Below are 21,531 nucleotides of genomic sequence, written 5' to 3' on the forward strand. Positions count from 1 at the left end.
TCCCCTCCCTACATTCCTGGGACCAAGGATATCCACAGAACAGTTTTTAATGAGTGTCAGACTGGTTTTCTTTCATTTTGTCTTATTCATTCTTTCACTCATTCATTTAAAAATGAGCATTGAGTATCTCCTATGCGCCAGGTAGCACCTGGGTCAGGTATCTTCCTAGGAGCTAAGTTATAAACAGTGGCGTGCTCCAGCCCACTCCTATCCACTAGAGAAAACAAATCTCTTTGGCATCTTGAAATCAGCCATTGCAGGAGGATTCACACATGTAAATCAGCAAATGCTACAAATGAGAGTTTTCTTCTTGGAGGGCCAGTTGCTCGGCAATTTCCCTGCACACCACTGGGTGCAGCAATGGATAAGTTTGACAAAGTCACCACTCCCATGGACCTGAGTGGTGTGGTTACAGGCCAGCTCCTGCGCTGGCTCTGTCGCTTGCTAGCTATTGAGCCCAAGCTTGCCATTTCTTTGCCTTGGTTTCTGAGGTCCAATGGCATCCAGCAGCATCTGGTACATGATGTTTTCCAAATGACCCCTGAGTATCTTCAGTTCTCTGCCTCTAAATATTTCAAAGGGAAATTGTTAAAGCAACACTTGTTCATTTCTACGATAAAAATTGTAGTCATAGTTGAGCCCTTGTGTAGCATTTACTGTTGAGCTACCAGGTAATTTTCTAAGTACATTACATATATTAATGCATTTAATCCTCAAAATAACCCCATGGGATAGGTACTATTATTAATCCCACGCCTCTGATGAGGAAACAGAGGCACAGAGTGGTTAAGTAACTTACCTAAGGTCACACAGCCAGTAAATAGCAGTTTTTCAGTCTCCGAGAGTCCATGCTCTTAAGTACCCCTAGACAGACCCTTGCCCAATCTGATGAATCTAGAAAAGTGTTAAAGATTGCAGTTGATTAGAAGATCAAGAGTGTTCAAGATTGAAGACTCTCAGAGCGGACTCCTATGTAGTAGGTAACCAAACACTCTCTTTTTCAAAGCATAAGCATTCTCTTGAATAATACTGCCAGGAAAAGTAATTTTGGAAAGCAGCTGGGAAAACATACGTCTATGGTCCACGGGGAAGAGAAAATACGTGACTGTATTAGATCATGGAGCTCTCACTGTGCCACTGTGAAAAGTTTCATGTATCAGGACCCTCCCCAAGAGTGTTATCTATAATCACATTTTAGCTTCCAAAATATATGTTGGTGAAATCTAGAGATATCCATCTGTCTGATGACTTGTAATGCCTCAGGCCTTTCAGTGCAAAGCTTCAGCACTTTTCTAAAGCTGGTCACTTCTGTCTGTCCTCAGAGCAATTAGCCAGGGGCATGTGACTTTCCGTCATGTCAAATTCATTCTGGTAATGCACTTTGCTAAACAGCCTTTGAATTCTCCAGATTCAGGAGCATGATGTGAATTTGCTCAGCTCATGATTTCCGAATGACTTCATCCAACCCAAGGTGCCAACACACCTGGATAAGACTTTAAAATCTTCATCTCCATCCAAGGCTTCTCTGCTGAGTTACAGAGCCTTTCTAAGCCTTCCAAAGTCCTAGAGAACACTGGGTTATTGGCCATTAGTCACCAAGTAACTATGTGGAAGGGAAGCTGGGTGTGAGGTAGGCAGATATAATTGCAAGGCTTATAGATGGCTGAAACAACAAAGGAAGTGGGCCTCAGAGAGCGCCTCTATCTCCGTGCACAGAAACGAAGGGTCCTGGCTCAGATTGTCAAGATGCACCTAAGTCAGCAGTCACAGCCGCCTGCTGGATGTGAGAATGCAGCTGGATTCCAGCTCCCAGCTCTGAGGGAGGATTCTGGTATCAGTTATACCACTAGAGCCAGAGGTCCCATTGGACCACTGACCTCAGCCCCAAGGAGACGGTGAGAGCAGACCTGGCATGTGGCTCCAGCGGGTGCCTCGGAAAATTCCCCTGGATTTTCCAGTCCTACCCCATTGACGCTTGGCTTCATATTTCTACCTGTTCAATGGGCACTGCTAATCAAGAGTCTGTTGCCACCTCACACGCAGCCTGGCCAAAGCAGAGCCTGCACCCTTGTCACTTCCATCCCATGCTGGTAAGAGGCACACTTGCTCCTTCCTTGGAGGTTAAGAGTCCTTTGTGGGTGAGACTGTGGAGCGAGACAAGTGGTCACCTGAAGGGATCCCCTCCTTCTTCATCATCCTCTCGTCAGTGTCAGCACCACGTGTCTGCTCTTGGAGCCACGCCCTCACGTACTCTGTCCCTCCACACCAAGCCAGGCCTCTGATGAGCACGGGGCAGCTCTCCTTACCCCACTTCCCCTTTAGCTGGAGCTCACCTGCCCACTGAGCAGTGCAGACCTGTTCTGAAAACACACTCTCCTGAGATTTGTGCCAATGAAGCTTCCCCCTTGTCTTTGGAAGGTCACTCTTTTCCCCCTTGGGATTTCAAGGTCTGCTGTCTGCCTGGCTGGCTCACCTGGGTACCAGGCGTCCACACCAGAGCCTTAGTCACTGCGGCTGGCCCTGTACTTGTAAGTGTGGGGCACTGCCCATGAGCAGAGGGTGGATTCTGGGCAGGCCTGCCTGGCTCTGAGTCCAGACTCCATCCGGCAATGGCTGCAGGACCGTGAGTGATGTACCTGCCTTTTAAAGCCTATTTGCCCCTCTGTGAAGTGGGCATGACCGTTGGCTCCACCCCGCATACCTCAGGGCTGGTATGTGAGGATTGAATGAGTTGGTGAAGATTAGTTGACATTTCCTGAGTTCTGTCTCGGAAGGACCACTTCTCAACCCCCATCCTCTGTCGCCTCCCAAAGTCACTTCTGGGTTGTGTCCTTCATACCACAGTTTAACATCTCTGTCTTGGAAAGGTGTCTCGTTTGTTCAGTTTGATTCTTTATTTTAATTTAACGTGCATACCAGGGAACTCTACTTTTTCTTTCCGTAATATGTTTAAATATAAATAAACATATAAACATAAACAGCAGACCTTTGGAACTCAAAATTAAGTCAAGTTCATTTCCAAGACATGTGGATTCTTACAGGACATATAAGGACCACAACAGAGTTTTCTTTCCTGAGTTGGGACCTACAGGTATCCACTGAGGGCCCTCCATCAAATAGAGGTTCACTGAATGCACGGCATCCCTCACCCCAGTGGCCATAGTTGCATGTGTACGGATATTGGGAGGCGAGAGTTTGTTTTATCAGGTACTCCTCTGTTGAATAAAAAATGAGCACTTATCTCAAAGGGGGAAGAGGAAGTCTGCCCTTGATAATATGGATAATATGTAATTCTCTCTTGGGTAAATAGATTCCTGATCGTGCAACTCAGTAGAACTGCAATCACATTTTTAAACTCTAAGGTGACGTTAGCATAAACATCCCATGTCCTAGTTATTGATCTGTTGCTGCGGTAATGGTATTACCCAATTGAACTTCTGACATTGGAGAACTTGCAGTGGCTGCAATTGCATTTTTCTTTTATTCCTGCAATTTAATTCAACTTGCACGTCCAGCTGTGATCTCTGTGAAAAAGTGTTGTTTTGCAGGAGTCTGCATAGAATGTTAAATCTCTCTCTCTCCTAGTAGGAAAGTTCATTCTTGGCTTAAACCCCAGAAACACACCTACAAAATGAAACACCCAAGAAACTTCCAGTTAGGAGCTCGAAGTGAGGTGTGTTCCCAAGAGTTACACAACTTCTGCTTTTGGGGGTCGACTTTTCTGTTGCTAGTTTTATCCAGTAAATCCTTCCCCATAGATATATGTCTCATAATCATCACCCTAAAACTGGGGGTAAGTGGGGCTTAAATGAGAAGTGGGAGGTCCAGCCTGGAGGCTGTCGTCTGCTGTAGCAGCATCTCCTCACTGGCAGGACAGAAGGATAGGGGATGGGAGACATGGTGTTTCAGACTTTGAAACTTGCATACTCACTTTGTTACACCTGGAGTCCAGAAGATTCCATCACTGCATTAGAAAACTGGTCTGTGTGATAATCCTTTCCCAATTCTTCTGAGGGGATGTTGTGCTGTGTGGGAATTTAATCTGGCTCAGTGGCCATCAGTGAGAACTTGAGTGCAAGTCTAGAATTGGTGAGTCCCTCGGGGACAGTGAAATAGTAATTACTGGATCACTAGCACCTACTTGAATGGCTAAAGTAAAAAATATGGGCAACACCAAGTGCCATCATGTATGTAGAGCAATTAAAACTCTCAGGTATTGCTGGAGGGAGGGAAGAATGGTGTAGACGCTTTGGACAAATAGTTTGGCAGTTTCTTTTGAAGTTAAACGTACTTTCCATGCGACCCAGCAACCCCATTCCTGGGTGTTTACCCTGGAGTAGTGACACATCACACACAAACCTGCAATGAATATGTATAGCAACTCGATTCATAACCACCAAAAACTTAAAACGACCCAAATGTTCTTCAGCAGGTGAATGTATAAGCAAAGTGTGGCATGTGACACACCATGGAATAGTCCTTACCATCAAAAGGAGCAAACTGTTGATACGTGCAGCAACTTGGATGAAATGTGAGGGAATTATGCTGAGAGAAAAAAGCTGATCCCACAAGGTTACATACTGTAGGATGCCTTTCATACGACATTCTCTAAGAGAGAAAACCATAGTGACAGAACACAGATCAGGTTGCCCCATGGTCAGGTTGGAGGGAGGACATGACCTCAGAGGAAAGCGTGAGGGCATGTGATGGGACTGTCCTGTGTCCTGGGCCCAGAAACCTGTACTTGGGTTCAGATGCATACAACGATCCCCCTAAAAAGTCACTTTTACTGCATGTCTTTTAAGAAAATTAAATTAAAAAGTGAATAAAAATCTCCTTGGTGTCCCTGGAAGGCATAGTGAGAGGTGTGAGTAGATCTGTAATCCTAGGGCTGGGGGTGCACGGTGCATGCGTGAACCTGTGGGCTGGGGGGTTAGCGGGTGTTGCCTGTGTTGGAGAACATAGCTCAGGAGCATGCTTAGAAAGGTTTAAATATTTATTTATGTGAATAAATAAATAAGAATTTATTATAAAATCTCTTCATTCTTTGGCCAGTGAGCAGTTTGATGATTACTATTTATTAGAGAGAGAGAGAGGGAGAGAGAATATGTCATGGTGGATCCCAGTGCAATCTCAGAAGACCTCATAAGGTTGGGCAGTGGTATGGAGGAAGATGTGGCCAAAGACAGTGTCCGGGAGGCCTCACTGAGGGCTTGGTTGGGTTTTGAAGGAGGAGGGGTCCACCTTGTGTATGAGGGGAGAGGGAATTCCGTGCCGAGGGATCCAGCATAAATTGAAACCTGAGCTCCCCTCACCTACTTGGGACGTTACAGGAGGGGAACCTGGGAGGAAGACTGAAAGCAAGTCACGTGGGATAGTTTGCATCTAGAGCATAAGCCTTGGCACTGTTAGCAGTGGCAGGGTGTCCAAAGTACATCAGTGCCTTCCCTTGGGGCCTTGCAACCTACAACACGTATTGCTAAAGAACTTTGATATTCCAAACAACAGATCAGAAAGATCCGAGAGGAAGGTACTGTGAAAGAATAAATCTAGCCCTGTTTTTGGCTCATGTTGACCCCCATATCCTGAGCCCCACCCAATCCTACACCCACAGTGGGCTGGGTCCTCTTTTTCCGTACCAGAGGCAGCAGACTCCAGGCCTCCATGATTGCTGAGAGCTACCGGAGATCACAGGTCACTGCCCCACACCATCTGGCCACTTCCACTTAGCCCTGGGAGTAGGAATTTCCAAAATCATGGTTTATTTTATGTATTTCATTTTATTTTGAAACAGATTGTCATTTATTTGTCTTTTACAACAAGATATCTGGGCATAGGCTAGGGCCACTGCTAGTGCATATGGCACTTTTATGTAGATTATAGAAGAGTGCCCCTTCTGAATAGACAGATTGCAGAAGGGCTCCACAGCACTGTTGGAACAGCCTTGCACCCTCTTGGGAAAGCTGAGCATGGAGTGAATTTCAACCCTCAGTTACCTAAACCTCTGGGCCTTGGTTTCCCGAGACCAAGAGGCTCCAATATCTTGAGCATGTGGGCCCTGGTTTCCATTCTTTTTGCCACAAGTCTCAAAATTAATCCCATTTATTTTTCACTGGGAAGAGATAAGACACCTTGCCCAAGAAGGTCTGAGCGCACAGACGTATTATCACTTCCCTGGATCAAGGAGCCCTTTTCTGTGGGATTTCGATCTGTCTTCTACTCAACACTTGCTAAACCTCGTCCAAGTCTTTTCCTGAGGTTTGCTTCTCCTTATATCAGCTGCATGAGAAGTGGCAACAAAAGCAGTGGCTTCAGGGAGAGCTGGGGAGGGGCAGGTGGGTACACCGGGGTTCGGGCAAAAGCAACCTAATTCGATAAAGCTGACTGCTCCACACTCAGACCTCTGTTTGCTCAGTTGTAAAGATGAGGATAAGCGTGGGCTCTGTCTGTGCCCTGGATTCAGTTCAGAGGGCAAGACTGTCCTGCAGCCCATTATTCACATGGAGGCAGCCGTGCCTGCGCCTCGGTTGCTGCCTGCAGTAACCTCCTTCTCATGGCTGGAGCCAAGCGCCCTTCTTAGCAGGATATAAATGCCAGCATCCCCATCCCATGTTTCCTAAAAGCTATAGGTATATGGCCCAGCAATGCAGCTAGGTCTGTTGCAGCCCAGGGTCCAGCTACGCCGTGGGGGGCAGGGCTGTGGGGGTGGAAGGGGTGTGTGTGTGTGTCTTGGGGGGTGGGAGTTGTGCCATATGAGAGAGTCCTAGAGCCTCTTTATTCCAGTGTTGTTCCTCACCGAATAGGGGGAGAGGACGACTCTCCTCCCATGTTGACATAAAATGCAGTGACTTCTTATATGCACCCACCCCAATCCTCTCCCACTAAGGCAGCCCATTCCCTCTTCCCTTCTCTTCTGTCGCCATCCTGACTAATCTATCAGTCTGCTCAGCTGTCAGACAAAGTACCATAGATTGGGTGGCTTAAACAAATATTTCTCACAGTTCTGGAGGCTAGAAGTCTGAGATCAAGTTGTCTGCAGGGCTAGTTTCTTCTGAGGCCTCTTGCCTTGGCTGATAAATGGCCATCTTCTCCCTGTATCTTTACATAGTCTTCTCTCTATATGTATATGAGTCCTAATGTCCTCTTCTTATAAGGACACAAGTCATCTCGGATTAGGGCCTGCTCTAATGACCTCATTTTACCTGAATTACCTCTTTAAAAACCCTGATTCCAGATATAGTCACATTCTGGGGTATTGCAGGTAAGGGCTTCAACATATGAATTTTGCAGGGACACAATTCAGCCCATAACAACTAATTTCCTAGAATCTCTTCCTTATGTGTCAGAAGATATCCAGGACTACTTAGTTCACATTGTTGGTAACTCATGAAGATCTCAGAAGGTACACAAATGGATATTTGAGCTGACACTCTAGAGAAAAATGATGACACCAGAACATTTATTCATTCAGCAGGCACACGTTTAGCATCTTCTATGGGGTAGGCCCAGTGGTGCCAGAATCATTCCATACATCATCTCATTAAATCCTCATTTACATCAGCAAGGTAGGTCCTTGAGTGCCAGTGATGGAACTGGCCCAAGGTCCCACAGCTGGCATTTGACCCAATTCCTCCTGCACCCACACTCTGCAGGCAGCCACCGGGTGACGGCCTCTCTCCTCACCTCCTTGCCGTGAACACTTTCACTGAACCGGGAGAATTTCCTTTTATTCTCACCTTCCTTGGGTGCAGTGACACGTGTCTACATCTGAACCTCCATCCCCTCTTGCTCACAGAATCCCATTCCAGACTAGGGAGTGGATTCTTCATGACTAGGAGGAAATGTATGAAAAGTGAGATTAAAGGCACATAAAACAAAGGGGTTTAGAACCTACGAGACTCCAAGCAGTTGACACAAATACCAGGCCTCTGTTGGAGGAATAGAAAGAGAAATGGACCAGGAGTCTCTTCAGGCTGGGTGAAAGGGAAAAGAAAGTAAAACCAGACAGTCCTGGAAAAGAGGAAATGGCACTACTGCTTCTCACATGTTTAGAAAGTTCTGGAGCCTCTTCTAAAGGACACTACCAGAACTTCCAGCTATTGGTCCCCAGCCCCCTCCTGTTTCCGGAAACACAGCAACAGCAGACCTAAGTGTAAAGCTCATGTCTGAGGCCTGGAAGCCGTACCTTGCACAGTTTCCTTTGTGTTTTCCAGTGCAATCGAGAGCTGCTGCAGGCGTGTTTGTGAACAGCCAGTTCAAGAGTATTAAATTTTGTCTTCTTGAGTGCTGATGCCCCATGTACTTCCTGCACCACCAAGAACAGGACGGGGGCTTGAAGAGAGGGTCATTTGAGGGCCAGAAGCTGTCAGGGAACTAACAGAAGTATGTCTTGATTCACCTTTGGAGACCCATTCACTGTACTCCAGTTCTTGAATTGCCATACACATTAGGAGTGATTCCTTATCTTAAATCCAAACAGGTTTGTGTTGGCAAGATGGCAGACATCACCTGACATACAGGTGGGCCCCTGCAGCAGGTCCCTCACCCTGCCTCTGCCTCATTGCACTTGCCCACTTTAACCTTTACATTCTGCTCCTGGCTCCCAGTTTTACTACCAGTTCTACAGTCTTACCTGGTCTCAATGATATGCCATTAATTTTCTCTAAGCTACTTCTTAATGCACCTAAACCTTCCACTAAAGCGTCAGTGCAAAGAAAGGTAGCTGGGTGAAAACTGGTGAGGAGTCTACATTTTGCCCATTTCAGTGGCTGTTAGGAATTTATTTCTAGTTAAACAAGCTGGGAAATGTAATTAAGCACATGGTTGATAGGGATAGCCAAGGATGCATGCCAGAAAAACAATACGTTCTTTAAAGGTGCCAAGGGCTAATATTATGCATCTCCTGTTGGAAACTGTATACACTTCACAATTCAGAGCCTCCTGTGTGCTGCCTCATAACTTCAATCAAATTATTATATTCCAGAAATATGCATAAGGGAAATGATTCTACACATTTTATGGTGGGTTGTTGCTTGTAGCAGTAATTGAAGTACCTTTCCACTTATGAAAGTACTAATTTTATTTGTTTTTATTGCTTTTCTAGATGCAATTATTTATTTAGTGTGCTTTGGCTTTATTAAATTATGTTTACTATAGGAACATCATAAAAATGTATGAAAACAACACATCAGCTAAGCCAGCCTGGTGACCTGTATTGAGAAAGCTAGTGTTATTTTTCATATCCAAACGTAATGGAATAACTTAAGAATAAACAGATAATCTACGCTAGAAAACAATACAATTTCAAAGTAATGTAATAAAACACCTGGACAATATGATTTCATAAATCTTGGTTCTAAAATTTACATGAGTTGGGTTTTGTGTGCTTCTTTGAGGACACATGGCATTTCTAAATGGAATCATTATAATGTGAAATGTAATTAAACCGAAAGGCAAGATGTAAATGGTACTTTTGTTGGCTGGTAAGATACGGATGACTAAGAAACAACGTAAAGATTTTTGGTATCAAAAGACAAGCAGGAGGCTCTGATCCCTGTAATTGTCCTTAACGTTGAAATTTAAAAAGGGCCAGACAATTTTGAAGGTCGCTCGGCAGTCGCCCCTGACCAGTCAGTACTGGCCGTAAGGAGTTCTTTACATTCTCTCTTTGTCTCTTGCTCCCTGTCCTCTAGTGTGATGCTTCATCTCAAAAGAAAAGAGGCTTTTTGCTTTTGGCATACTTTTTAAGAAACTTAAATTGAATGTGTATGATTTATTTGTCCTGAATTCTGGTGAGTTAACCAAGGTATAGCCCAAAAAATAAAAATAAAACAATGACAACACAGCCAAAGCAGCCAAAAAACAAAAGCAGGGCTGCTTAAATGAAAGTGATGTGTCTTTTACGACTATAAATTAGTGACCAGCTTTTATTTTTCTAATTGTGAATTAAAATTAATTAATGTGCTGTTTAAATAATGTACCATCTAGAAAATTTGAAAGGTACCAACAAATGTCTACAATAAAGGTTGAGTCTCTCTCTAGCCACCCCATTTACTTCCCCAGAGGGAACCTTGGAGACCAGGTTCTTGACTTCCAGGTAAGTTCCAAGGGTTTTCTGAGTATATAACATACACTCCCATACACTACACAAATGATAGGAAAACATACAGTATACATATACAGCTCCATCATTCTTTTTAAAGACTGTACCGGATACTCCATTATGAATGCATCAGGCTCCTATTGATGTCCACTGAAGTGTTTCCAGTTTTTTGCTTGTACCAATAAACATTTCCACCAACAATATACAAGAGGACCTGTTTCTTTCTGTTTCTTTTGGAAAACTTTTAGTTTGTTTGTCAACTTGAAAGACAAAAACTGATGTCTAAGTGATTTTAAATCGCTCTTGTCTTATTTTGAGAGAGGTTGAGTCACACTTAATATGCGTAAGAGCCTTTGTGTTTCTCTTCCTGTGCACTCTCTGGTCCTGTCTCTTGTTCTTTGCTTAATTTTCTAATGGACTGTTGGCCATTATCTTTGTTAAATTGTAAGGCCCTTTCATATGAGTTGCGAATATTTTGCTCATGTTTTCAATTGTCCTTTGACTTTATTTAGAGAATATTCTGCAATATATAGCATGAAAATTTACATATCTTTTTTCTGTTGCTCCTGGATTTTGTGTTAGACTTTGAAACACCTTCCATATGCTGAGATTATTTTTTTGAAAATTTCCCCACACATTCTTCTAACACTTTTATGAGTTCATTTTCCATATTAAAATTTTAATTCATCTGGAATTTATCTAATGTAAAGAATGACATAAAGGATATGATTTGTTTTTCAAATTGCTACCCAAGTATCCCAACACCGTTTATTGAAAAATAAGATTTGGGTTAATTTTTGGATGTTTTCATCAGTCCATTGAGGTCTATTCATTTGTTGATACCACAGTGTTTTAATTATAGCAGCTTTATTTTTAATATGACTGGAGTTGGATCACCAATTATTCTTTATTTTAATAATGTTTCTTAATCGTGGTAAGAAAAAAAATCTATGACTACATTATCAAGAATTATTTTTAACAAAAATTTTAAAATTTTTATTAAATGCCTTTCCAGCATCTATAGAGATAACCATATGGTTTTTCTCTCTGTTACTACTGTGAATTATATTAATAGGTTTTTCTAATATTGAGCCATCTTTGCATTCCGGGAAAAAAAGTCAACTTGAACATGATTATCTATCTTTAGTGTGCCTTTTCATAGTCTCTGAGTAAATCTGATTTATGCTAATTTATACTAATACATGAAGTTGTTCTAAAATATGTGAAGTTTTTCCTTTTCTGTAATGCTCTGGATCCGTTTAATTATATTGGAATTGTCTGTTCCTTAAAGGAATCTCTCTTAGAAATTCTCTTATCAAACTGCCTGTGCCTGGTGCTTTTGACAATATTTTCTTGCCTTCCTTCTGGCCTTCCTTCCTCTGTTCCTTTCTTTTCATTCTTTATTTTTGTTGGTAGTTAGTACATTGATATTTTCTGGAGCTAATGTTCATAATTTATATTTTTCTGGACTAGTACTCATTTTATCCTGTATTTCAAGGTTTTTGCAATACGTTGAACAAAGTTGAAGTTTTAAAATTTCTTTCATTTTATTATACCTCCTTTCTCATTTCCTATTTGATTCATTTTTGCTTTTTCCCTTTTTATCTTGATTAATTTTTTTGTTTGTTTCATTGGTGTTTTTCAAGCACAAGCTTTTGGATATTTTTAATTATTCTACTGTTTTCTATTTTCTGACTTATACAGTCTAGTGTTAATTTTTTTCATTCTTCCTTCTGCTTTTCTTTATTTTGTTCTTTTTTTTTTACTAACTTCAGTTGGATGCTTGATCCATTTAATTCATGTTGTTTAATATAGATATTTAAGGTTATGATTTTTCTCTGAGTACTACATTCTTTAGGTTCTGGCATGTAATATCTTCATCATTATTTTCAAGATATGCTGAAATTTCAGTTTTATACAGGTTAAGTCACTTAAAATTTCTAGATGGTAGCATTCTAGTTTTGTTGTCAATTTTTGGGACTTTTTGTTTCTGTCTCTCCCTTTATTTTATTTATTTATTTATTTATTTATTTATTTATTTATTTATTTATTTATTTATTTATTTATGGCTGTGTTGGGTCTTCGTTTTTGTGCGAGGGCTTTCTCTAGTTGCGGCAAGTGGGGGCCACTCTTCATCGCGGTGCGCGGGCCTCTCACTATCGCGGCCTCTGTTGTTGCGGAGCACAGGCTCCAGACGCGCAGGCTCAGTAGTTGTGGCTCACGGGCCTAGTTGCTCTGCGGCATGTGGGATCTTCCCAGACCAGGGCTCGAACCTGTGTCCCCTGCATTGGCAGGCGGATTCTCAACCACTGCGCCACCAGGGAAGCCCCTCTCCCTCTATTTTATCCTTTTGATGTGAGACTGTAGTTACATTATTTTTACTTTTCAGAATTAAAGTTTACTTTGTGGCCTCATGTTTAATCATTTTTTTTGTTAGTATTCTGTGACAACTTAAAAATAAATCATAGTGTTTTTTGCAAGACATAGTGTTCTATATAAGATAACAAGATCTATCTTATGTTATTTGGGTTTTACATATCCTTTTTAATTTTTTGTCCATTTGTTTCCCTTTGAATCCCCAAAGTGCTATGAAAATACATGCCTGATGAATGTATGTGTGATGTTGAACTCCTGGTAGTCAGCTCAAATTGCGTTGTGTTTTGTCTTATAGCCAAAGATTGCCGAAGAGAACTTGACCTATGCTGAGCTGGAGCTGATCAAGCCCCACCAGGCTGCCAAAGGCATTCCCACCAGCACCGTCTATGCCCAGATCCTCTTTGAGGAGAACAAACTGTAACTCTGCATTGTATTTAATATCCGCCACCCCAGTTATTTATGAAACCTTGGATACAAAGTCCTTATTTTTGTATTTTCACTTGTGCCTTCTGTGTGGTGGGAGCCCCATTCCAACGGCATCCCAGGTGCCTTCAGAGAGGTACAAGGCTCCTCTCTGCAAAAGAGCAGGGGCTGCAGCCCTTGGACAAATCTCCCAGAACAAGATTTTCTGGGTCTGAGCCCTGAGCAGTGAGGACTCTTGATTCTGAGACCATCCAAGGAGATTTTCTGCTGAGCCAAACCCCTTCATGTTTCTTCTTGTTTCTTTGGGTTTTATATTTTTTAATCTGAATTTTAATCTGCTACCCTTCCTGTATCTGTGATATCAAGCTCATAATATATAGCTAGAGGAAGTGCCATTATAGGCCCAAGTGTGAGATGGTAGATATGTACTAATTGGTTTTCAAAGGATCAGATAACATTGCCAGGGCACCCAGAGCAGTGCAAAGTGCTTATTGCAAGCGGTCACTCAAGACAGCATCTCTTGTTTTAAATAGATGCACTGACCCTGGTGATTCAAGGGCAGAGAGACAGATTGTGGGGCAGTCTGACATCTAAGCTGACAGTGAACTATCTGGATACCCCAGTGCCCGTTTCTCTACCCACTATCACCCACGGCCACCGGACAAGTAGAACATCTTTCATTCTGAAGGGCTTCCACCCCTTTGGCAGGGGGACTTATCCTGGTATAGAGACTTATATTCTCCAAGAAGTTCTCACTCACCCTTTTCCAAAGGAGCCGGGGGGTTTGCCATCAATTGACAGAATGGAAGAAGGGGACCTCTTGGAAGTGTGCCGAGGTTACCAGCTCTAATTGAATGTCCACTCGTGTGAGAGCATAGTCTTTTGCCTGGTTCCCCAATGGTAGGAGAGTAGGAAGTATACGCAGGGCTGGAAAAATGTGTCCTGAACACCCTTCTGTTATAAAGTGCCTTGCCCGACTCAACTTCGCATGTGAATTCTAATTGGCTTGGCTGGGAGGCAGTGATGCATGTGGCAAATAGATCCATGGGGAAGTGGCTCTGGGGGCCTATATGACATCCAGGATCTCACTGAAGGCAGATCCGTTCTGGTACAGAGTCATCCTGTCAGCTGTGTTGTTAAGGACACTTCTTGATGTGTGAGTGTGGTCTGGGTGGATTTTTAGTGCACACTACAGAAGTTGTTTGGCTTTGTAATGGACCGTGTATATATGGTAAATTATATATTTTAAACACAGCCTTGAGTGTGAGTTGTGCCCCTCTGTACAGCCATGTGAACTTGGTTGAGTTTCTTATCCCCTAATTGTCTCAGACTCTATGTTTATACAAAGGTGAGTTAACCTCTCATAGAATTCTTATAATGGGATAATGACTATTGGAAGATTCTGGACACTATAAATAGCTACACAAGTGCACTATGTTAACATACATGCTAAAACCAGTCCATATTTTCAAAATGAAAATGTCTTTACTATTTAAGGCTCTCACTTCAATAACTTTAAAAGGTAAATATTTGTCCGTAAACTTAGCTCTACAGTAACTTTCCCAAAGACCCATGATAGCTTACTGGAAAGGGACCAATCGGGAGCAGGTAATGATTTTCCAGAAGCAAAAATAACCTGACTTTACAAAGAGGAAGTCATTCTCTCTAGCCTGTACCTGCGTCTCATTCCCTCCCTCTCTGCCAGATATCCAAGGTAGTGAATAAACTGCGCAGTTTTTGAGGAGGAACTTCCCAGAGCATCTCTTTAGGACAGGAGGATATAAGGTTAGTACACCATTCATATCATAATTATCCTAGGCATCCTATCATATTTTTATCATGGCAGTCTTCCAGCAGAACATGGTTATATGGTGTTTTGGGGAAGGAGGATGATTCCCTGATTTGCACAAGGAGTTATTTGGACTGGTGGGGCCCTGGGAGTGCCAGGTGGGAGTGGAGAGTCGGGGTGTGTGAAGAGGCGATGGTGGGGAGAGGGCCATGGAGTAGGAGATCCCCAGGCCTCTGCAGAACTGAACTTCGATCACCCCCAAACCCACCCCCTTAAATTCAGTGGGAGCTCCGTGCCATCACGTATGGAAGTGAATGCATTCCACCAAGAAGAGCACAAGCTTTGAAGAGCTGGTAGCTGTAGGCTAAGTCCAGCAAGTCATTGCTATTCCATGATTCAATTCAGACTCTCCAAAACTCTGGTCATAGCTGCATAAATCCACACTGAGGTGCGTGAGTGGGGGACCTGCTGACATAGGGTATAAAAGGAGGCGGCAAGACCATCACCGTCTACTGAAAATGCTTCCCAAGGGAATCATGGAAGCTCTTGACAACATCCAAGCAGAGCTTGTCCCACTATTATCTTTAGAAGCAAACTGTCCAAGCTCTGCTCGGAACTGGGAGCAATGGATGATTTGCACCTGATTCTTCTTTGGGATGATAAACCTTGATATTATTGTCATAATAAACTTAAAAATGGGTCTATTTATTTGTTTTCTATCAAATACACCACTAAGTCTGTATTGACATTTCTAAAGATAAGTAAAGGAATACACATCGTTCAAATAGAAATTAGGAAAAGTTCTTCAATTTGTTTCGCTATAAAGCATCTGTGGGAACAACTACAGACAAGCTGTTTTCAACATGGAAAATGGCCTGTGCATTTAGATAAAGTTAGAACAAAGAACCCATTGCTCAGAATGGAATGCAGTGGTCCTTGCAGACAGAGTGCACATACTCTCAGATTTGGTGGTGCGCTTCGGCCTAGGCCATGCATGGCAGAATCTTCAGAGGAGGAAAGGAGGGGGAAAGGGGTATTCCCCGAATGCACCTGTCTTGCCAAGTCAAAGCCCCAGGCCCTGAACTAAAGCAGCTGTGGTAGGAGGACTGGGCTGGGATTTCTTTAAGATCACCTCTTCGTTAAATCGTCATGTCTCTGTTAACTCACAGGGTATAGAAGAAAAAGCCAAGCCTAACCCTCCCCCTCATATTTGTTGTTTCACTTCGGTGAAAGTGACATGGGGCTCTTCATATTTTTTAGTTCATAGTCATCATCCCACATATTGATGTGCCCAAAGACTCAGTTGAGTTAAGAACGCTAAACCAGTTGATGCTTTTAGGGACTGCTCATGGCCTCGTTCATCACTCAGCCCCTGATATGCATGACTACAACCTAGGCTGGGCCAAGAATGGGACTTATGCCCCAGGCCACAAAAAAATGGGCCAAAGCGTGCATGAGGCCCGGTCTAGGCTGATCAGAATTCTTAGGAAAAAGAAAGCATCTTTCCCTTGGGCAGCTAAGCTGGGATGCCGCCTATCGGAACCACCTACAGCGACGTCTCCTGCCAAGCGGAGAAGGCTTGGCGAATGAAGGAGATGCTGAGAAAGCAGCAGGGAGGACAGGGTCCTGGGAGCACAGAATCCCAGCCCCCAGCCCCTAAGATCCCCCAGACTCTTCTTTTTCCTTTAGATCTTCTTTCGATTCAATAAACTACCCACTTCTCCTACTATCTAAATCCTGGTTTTGCTCAAGCTAGTCCGGTTGCAGTGGAGAGAATTCTGACTAATACAGTATGCATCAAAGCTGTTTCCCAGCCCAGGAAGCAAAGAGTTTTACTGAGGGTACCACCCAAGGAGCCCACTTCCATCACGTCCAGCAACTGAACTGGCAGCCACGAGCTCCTGCCGCTCTCTGTTTCTCACTCAGTGGGGCCCTCACAGGGCTCCGAAGATGCCCTTCTCCATGGAGAGGGACCATCAGGGTTCAGGCCTGATGCTCTCCTAAGAGAGGGACTCTCAGTTTTGGAATAGGGACCCTGGCAGTACTGAGCCATGCTGGTGGCAACAGGGGAAGGGCACAGGGTAGAGACTTGACAGGGCGAGCCCTGTCATGTGGACGTTGGAGGGAGCCTTTCTGTGCTGGCTGGCCCTGAAGTTTAGGCTGGCTTCCACATAGAACATGCTGTCTTTCCAGTATCCCTGGGCAGGAGGGAGCCTGTTATAAGATGAGGCAGCCACGTGCTGGGGATGTTGACCTTCCTCCAAACCCAGCATAACACACACCACCCCTACCCCATACACCAGACAGAAGCTATTCGCTGGGTTGGAAAACAAAGAAGAACTTCATGTTTTGGAGGAAGGATCTGCCTTCAGCTTGGACCTGCTGAATTTGGGCTCCGGGAAGTGTCCAGATGGATAGGATAGACTAGTTCGCCCTAAGCTTTAACGTGTGCATGAATCACCTGGATCTTTGTTAAACTGTGGCTCGCGGTTCAGGAAGTCTGGGTGGGGCCTGGGAGTCTGTGTTTCTAACAAGCTCCCAGGGGATGCCCATGCTTCTGGTCCCCAGAGCACACTTTGAGTAGCAAGGATGTAAACTGTTGGGAAATGCGGATCTGGAACCCCAGGGGGGATGGGGGTGTCCTCAGAATATAGGTCACAGCTGAAGCCCTGGCAGTGAGCAAACTCCTCCAGAGAGAGGCGGGTCAGCCAGGAGGGAAGGTACCAGGCCTGAGCGGTGGGCACTCCCCTGCCCGCAGGTCTGGTCTGGAGAGCAGGCGAGGAGCCTGACGGGGACCAGAGCAGAGCAAGCTGTCAGAGGAGTCGGAGATGGCCGGAGAAAGCTGTGTCTGGGCGTTTCTGAAAGGAGGAAGGGCTCAGCAGTGTGAACTCCGCAGCCGTCAAGTAGAATAGAGGTTAAACCTCTGCTCGTTCTGAATTAATTGTTCATTTCACATTTTTAAAAAAGATTTGTTTTGCTGGGGCAAACAATTCCCCAAATGCACAAGCCTAACAGGCTTTGGTGCTGAGCCGCATCTGCCCTGCTCAGGGGATTTTTTCCAAAGCAATCAGTGTCTTTTCACAGGGTGGAAGATTTGGAGAAGACTCTTAATTAATGCATAGGGCGGGGCGGGAGGGTGGCCACGGAGGGTTTCTGCTTCTGTTGTCATTGATAAAAGATGACTTGGTGCCTGCTTTCTAATAAACACAGCTCAACCAACTTCACACCGATTGAGTGTCCGATTGTCAAATGTTAACGTACTGCACCCTATAGTTTTAAATAGAATTAGAGATGTTTACAGCTTTGGTTAAATGCACCTTGTTCTTCCACATTAAACTCTATTACAAGTGTCCTCCATCAGCAAACAGGAGAAGGACTCATTAGGAGCTGGTCTGTGTGCGGGCCGTGGCTGCTGCCGAAAGAGCTAGCGTTCTATTTCCCTTTATTACAGGTTTCTAGCTGGTGGGGCATCGGCTGTGATTGCTTCCTATTTATGAGTATGATTAGAACCTCAGGTTCCTGGGTGTACGGGTGGATCTTAGGGAATCCACAAACACCCAGGGATTTTTATGCAGAAGTTTGCACTGCGTATCTGAGAGTCTGATGCTCTCTTCGGTTTTCTAAAGGGGTCCACGAGCCACTAAAGATGGACCCTTTAGAGACTCTCTGCCACGGTCCTAACTGCCAGGTCCCCCAGAGCATCATGATGAAGCTGGTCCCTTTGCAGCTGGGGAAACGAAGGAGACAGAAAAGGACCTGCTAGTTGGTGGCAGAGCCGGTGACTCCCGGCCCAGGGACATCCATGAAGCCCACCCGTAAGCCCCACGCCCACCGTCAAGCTCTGTCTCCAGGAAGCCTACCTGTTTCCACCCTGGCCTGCTGCAGGGCTGGTCTTTGGTCTAGCTAAGGATCAGGGCTGCCCAGCCTCCCCTTTCAGGATCTCCCCCGTCCCTGTCCTTCCTCAGCCCCCCTGTGCATCCCCTTTTCTCAGGGAACCCCAGTTGGGGGCCCCACGACTGCACCTGGCCCAGCCTGTGGCCAACTTGGAGTCGTTTAAAATGTCTTGCTCCGCTCCCCTCCTCATCCTCCCACGTCTTCTGGATTCTGTTTCCTGGTTCTTCAGGGGTCTCCTTCACTAGGTATCCCCTCTCTTGTTTTGTACCTTCAGCTGCTCCCTCGGTCTCCAGAGTGGCAGGCATTTCTCAGGCTGAGTGGACCACCTCCCATGCCATCTCCTCCTGCTCTTTCCCTCCATAACCCGGAGTCTACACTCCCTCCTCTGCGCCTCTCGCCTCTCAGCCTCCACTGGCTGCCTTCATCCCCATCCCTGAACGCAGCTCTGCCCCGGGCCTTCGGGGATCGTGGCTGAGCGCGGGCTCTACCGTGGAGCGTGTGTTCTAGCATTTGACGCAGGCGTCCTTTCCCTGACTTACCCATTTGCACCCCCTAGGCCACCCCGTAATCACCTCTCCTCCACTCAGCCCTTCAGGGATGGCTTTCTCTAAGGCGCCGTCCTCTCTCTCTCTTTGCATGCACACCTGTGTCTCTGACCACTCTTTAGCTGCAGCCTGAGGACCCCGCATCCACGGCTCCAACTGGACCCCTCTCCTGAGCTCCATGTCTACCCACCAGCCGTACCCCCCCAAGCATCCTTCTCACTTCTCAGAAGCCAACGTCCCATCCTGACCACCATCATGAACGTCCCACCCCTTCATGCTCTCCCTCACAACCAGCACTTGAGATCACCTTATTTTATCATGAGGAACTGAGGCCATTCTGAAGTGAGGAAAAACTGCAATAAAAGGGATCATTTGGGATGCCCAAGGGATGGCAGAGAGAGCAAAAAGATATTCTGCAGGGAGAAGTTCTCCACCTTCAAGTCCCTAATTGAGGAATTCTTCCCCACTCTCATCCCCGATGAAGGGGGCTTGGTGGCCTGGTTACTTTTGTCTCTGATTTGTTCTCTTGATTTTGACGGATTGGGAATTTATGCAAACAACTGTCTATATGGTTTATGGATATGTGAATAAAGAGACCTTTGCTAATTTACAAACTCTTCTGTTTATGGCCAGCTTGACTGTTGACAACATATAACTGTCAAGGGATGTTGTGAGGGATTCATTCCGGGTTAGGGATTTCCTGAGTTAACAGACGCGGCTGTGGTGGTGACAGTTTCCTTGCCCCTTCCGTGGCCGCTCCCAGGCTTCTTCTCCCACCTCCGTCCCCCTGAGGCCAACCCTGGACCGTAGCCCTGCTACTCGGGGTGGACAGTGCCACCTGGTGGCCATCGCTGAGAACTTGAACACCTTCGGCCTCCATCTCTCCTTCTTCACAGGGACCTCCCCTCCCCTCTCCGTCTCTGTCAGCTTCTCTGCCTCTCCTCTACGTGTCCACACATGCCCTTCCCCATCCAACCTTGGCCCAAATCTCTCTCTATCTCTTCTTATCATTATCTCTCTCTTTCCGTCTCTCCCTGCCCCTTCATTCCATTTACAAGTAAAGTCATCATTTGCGTCGTGTGCCATAAGCAGGCTATGAACCAAGCAAATACGTCCAAGCCATCTCTCTGACTTGGGCGCCAGAGTCAGGATCAGAGTCTCCAGATGAGTTCCGTGTCTGGCGTTCTTTCTCTTCCCACACAGTTTGTTTTCTTTTGCTGGAATCCTGGCTTTTCTCACTCAGTAGCGTGAGTATAGGATTTAGAGTCAGAAGATCTTGTCCAAATCCTGGGCCTGCCTTTTAATTGCTGTGTGTCTTTGAGAAGCCATCTGAGCCCTCCGACCTGCAGTGTCTTCGTGTGAAAAAGAGCCAGGGCCAACAGGATTTAAAGAGCTATCCTCCCGTGTGGAATACGTTCTCTGGGAGAGAGGGCAGGGATGGGCTCACAGTCACCTCGGGTGACAGCAGGGGAGGGAAAGGCATGTGGAGGGTACAGAGAGGCGGCTGCCCCCAGGGAGGAGCCACCCCACAGGCCGAGGACTGAGAGTGCTCGTGCACATGCTGAGCTGGGAGGGTCTAGCCACCCCCCGGGCTGGCTCTCCCATCAGCTTGTTCTCAGCTTAGCTGGGGATAAAAACATCTGCTAGTATTTATTTGACCCATGTGAACGCCAGGCCTCATGCAGAGAAAGCTCTCCAGAACCTTCCCTGAGCCCTGAGATTGGTCTCTGGCTGCCGGTTGTACTTCCTCAGACCGCTGTGCCTTAGTGAGCAGAGCAATTAAATAATGCCACTAAGGGCAGGCCCCTGTGTGCCTTGTCACCACACTGTCCCTGCAGCCTGTCACAGAGCCTGGTACCCACCTGCTTCTCAGTACTTAGAAAGGGTATCAACAGCCAAAGACTGGGGAGGCTCTTTGAAAACTAAAAAACAACCCATGTGGAATGGATTTTTTTTCCTATAAATTTTGTTCCTCCCTAAAGGCATCCAGATGCTGTGCCTCAGACCACATCATCCAGAGCTTCTACAACTCAGCAAAAAGGCACTGCTATATTTATCCTGTTGGCAGCCCCCTCTGCTAATTTCCATCAAAGAACAGCCTGAAATAACACACTTGTCTGGGGGGGTGACAAGGCCACAGTGGCTGCCAGCACCCTCTGGCCGTGGTCCGGCCCAGTGGGGGGAGGGAGGACGCTTGATGGGAATCCTGGGGTGTCTACCACCTCGGGGACCTGCAGAGGTGCCTCTTCTGTGGGACCAGAAGGAGCTGGTGTATTTTCCCAGAGAAGCCCTGGACCAGGATGGACCAGGAGGCAGTCTCAGGACCCTCCAGCAGCCTCTGAAACTACCGCCATCAGAAGACCACAGCTGAGGTCTTGGGCCTGGGGGAAAAGTCCTCGACT

At 45.5% G+C, this 21,531-nt stretch overlaps 1 protein-coding gene across 1 annotated transcript in view; it reads left to right on the plus strand.

Moving 5' to 3' along the window:
* VSTM4 (V-set and transmembrane domain containing 4) overlaps positions 1-14,155 on the plus strand; it is an 84,573-nt gene extending 70,418 nt beyond the window's left edge. The window contains exon 8 of the mRNA XM_061196304.1: positions 12,774-14,155. Within this exon, the coding sequence (XP_061052287.1) occupies positions 12,774-12,899 (126 nt within the window). The 3' untranslated portion in view covers positions 12,900-14,155. The remainder of the gene's footprint in view (positions 1-12,773) is intronic.
* Positions 14,156-21,531: the final 7,376 nt, after the last annotated feature.

The sequence above is a fragment of the Eubalaena glacialis genome, chromosome 1, assembly GCF_028564815.1.
Source record: "Eubalaena glacialis isolate mEubGla1 chromosome 1, mEubGla1.1.hap2.+ XY, whole genome shotgun sequence".
In the NCBI taxonomy this organism is placed as follows: domain Eukaryota; kingdom Metazoa; phylum Chordata; class Mammalia; order Artiodactyla; family Balaenidae; genus Eubalaena; species Eubalaena glacialis.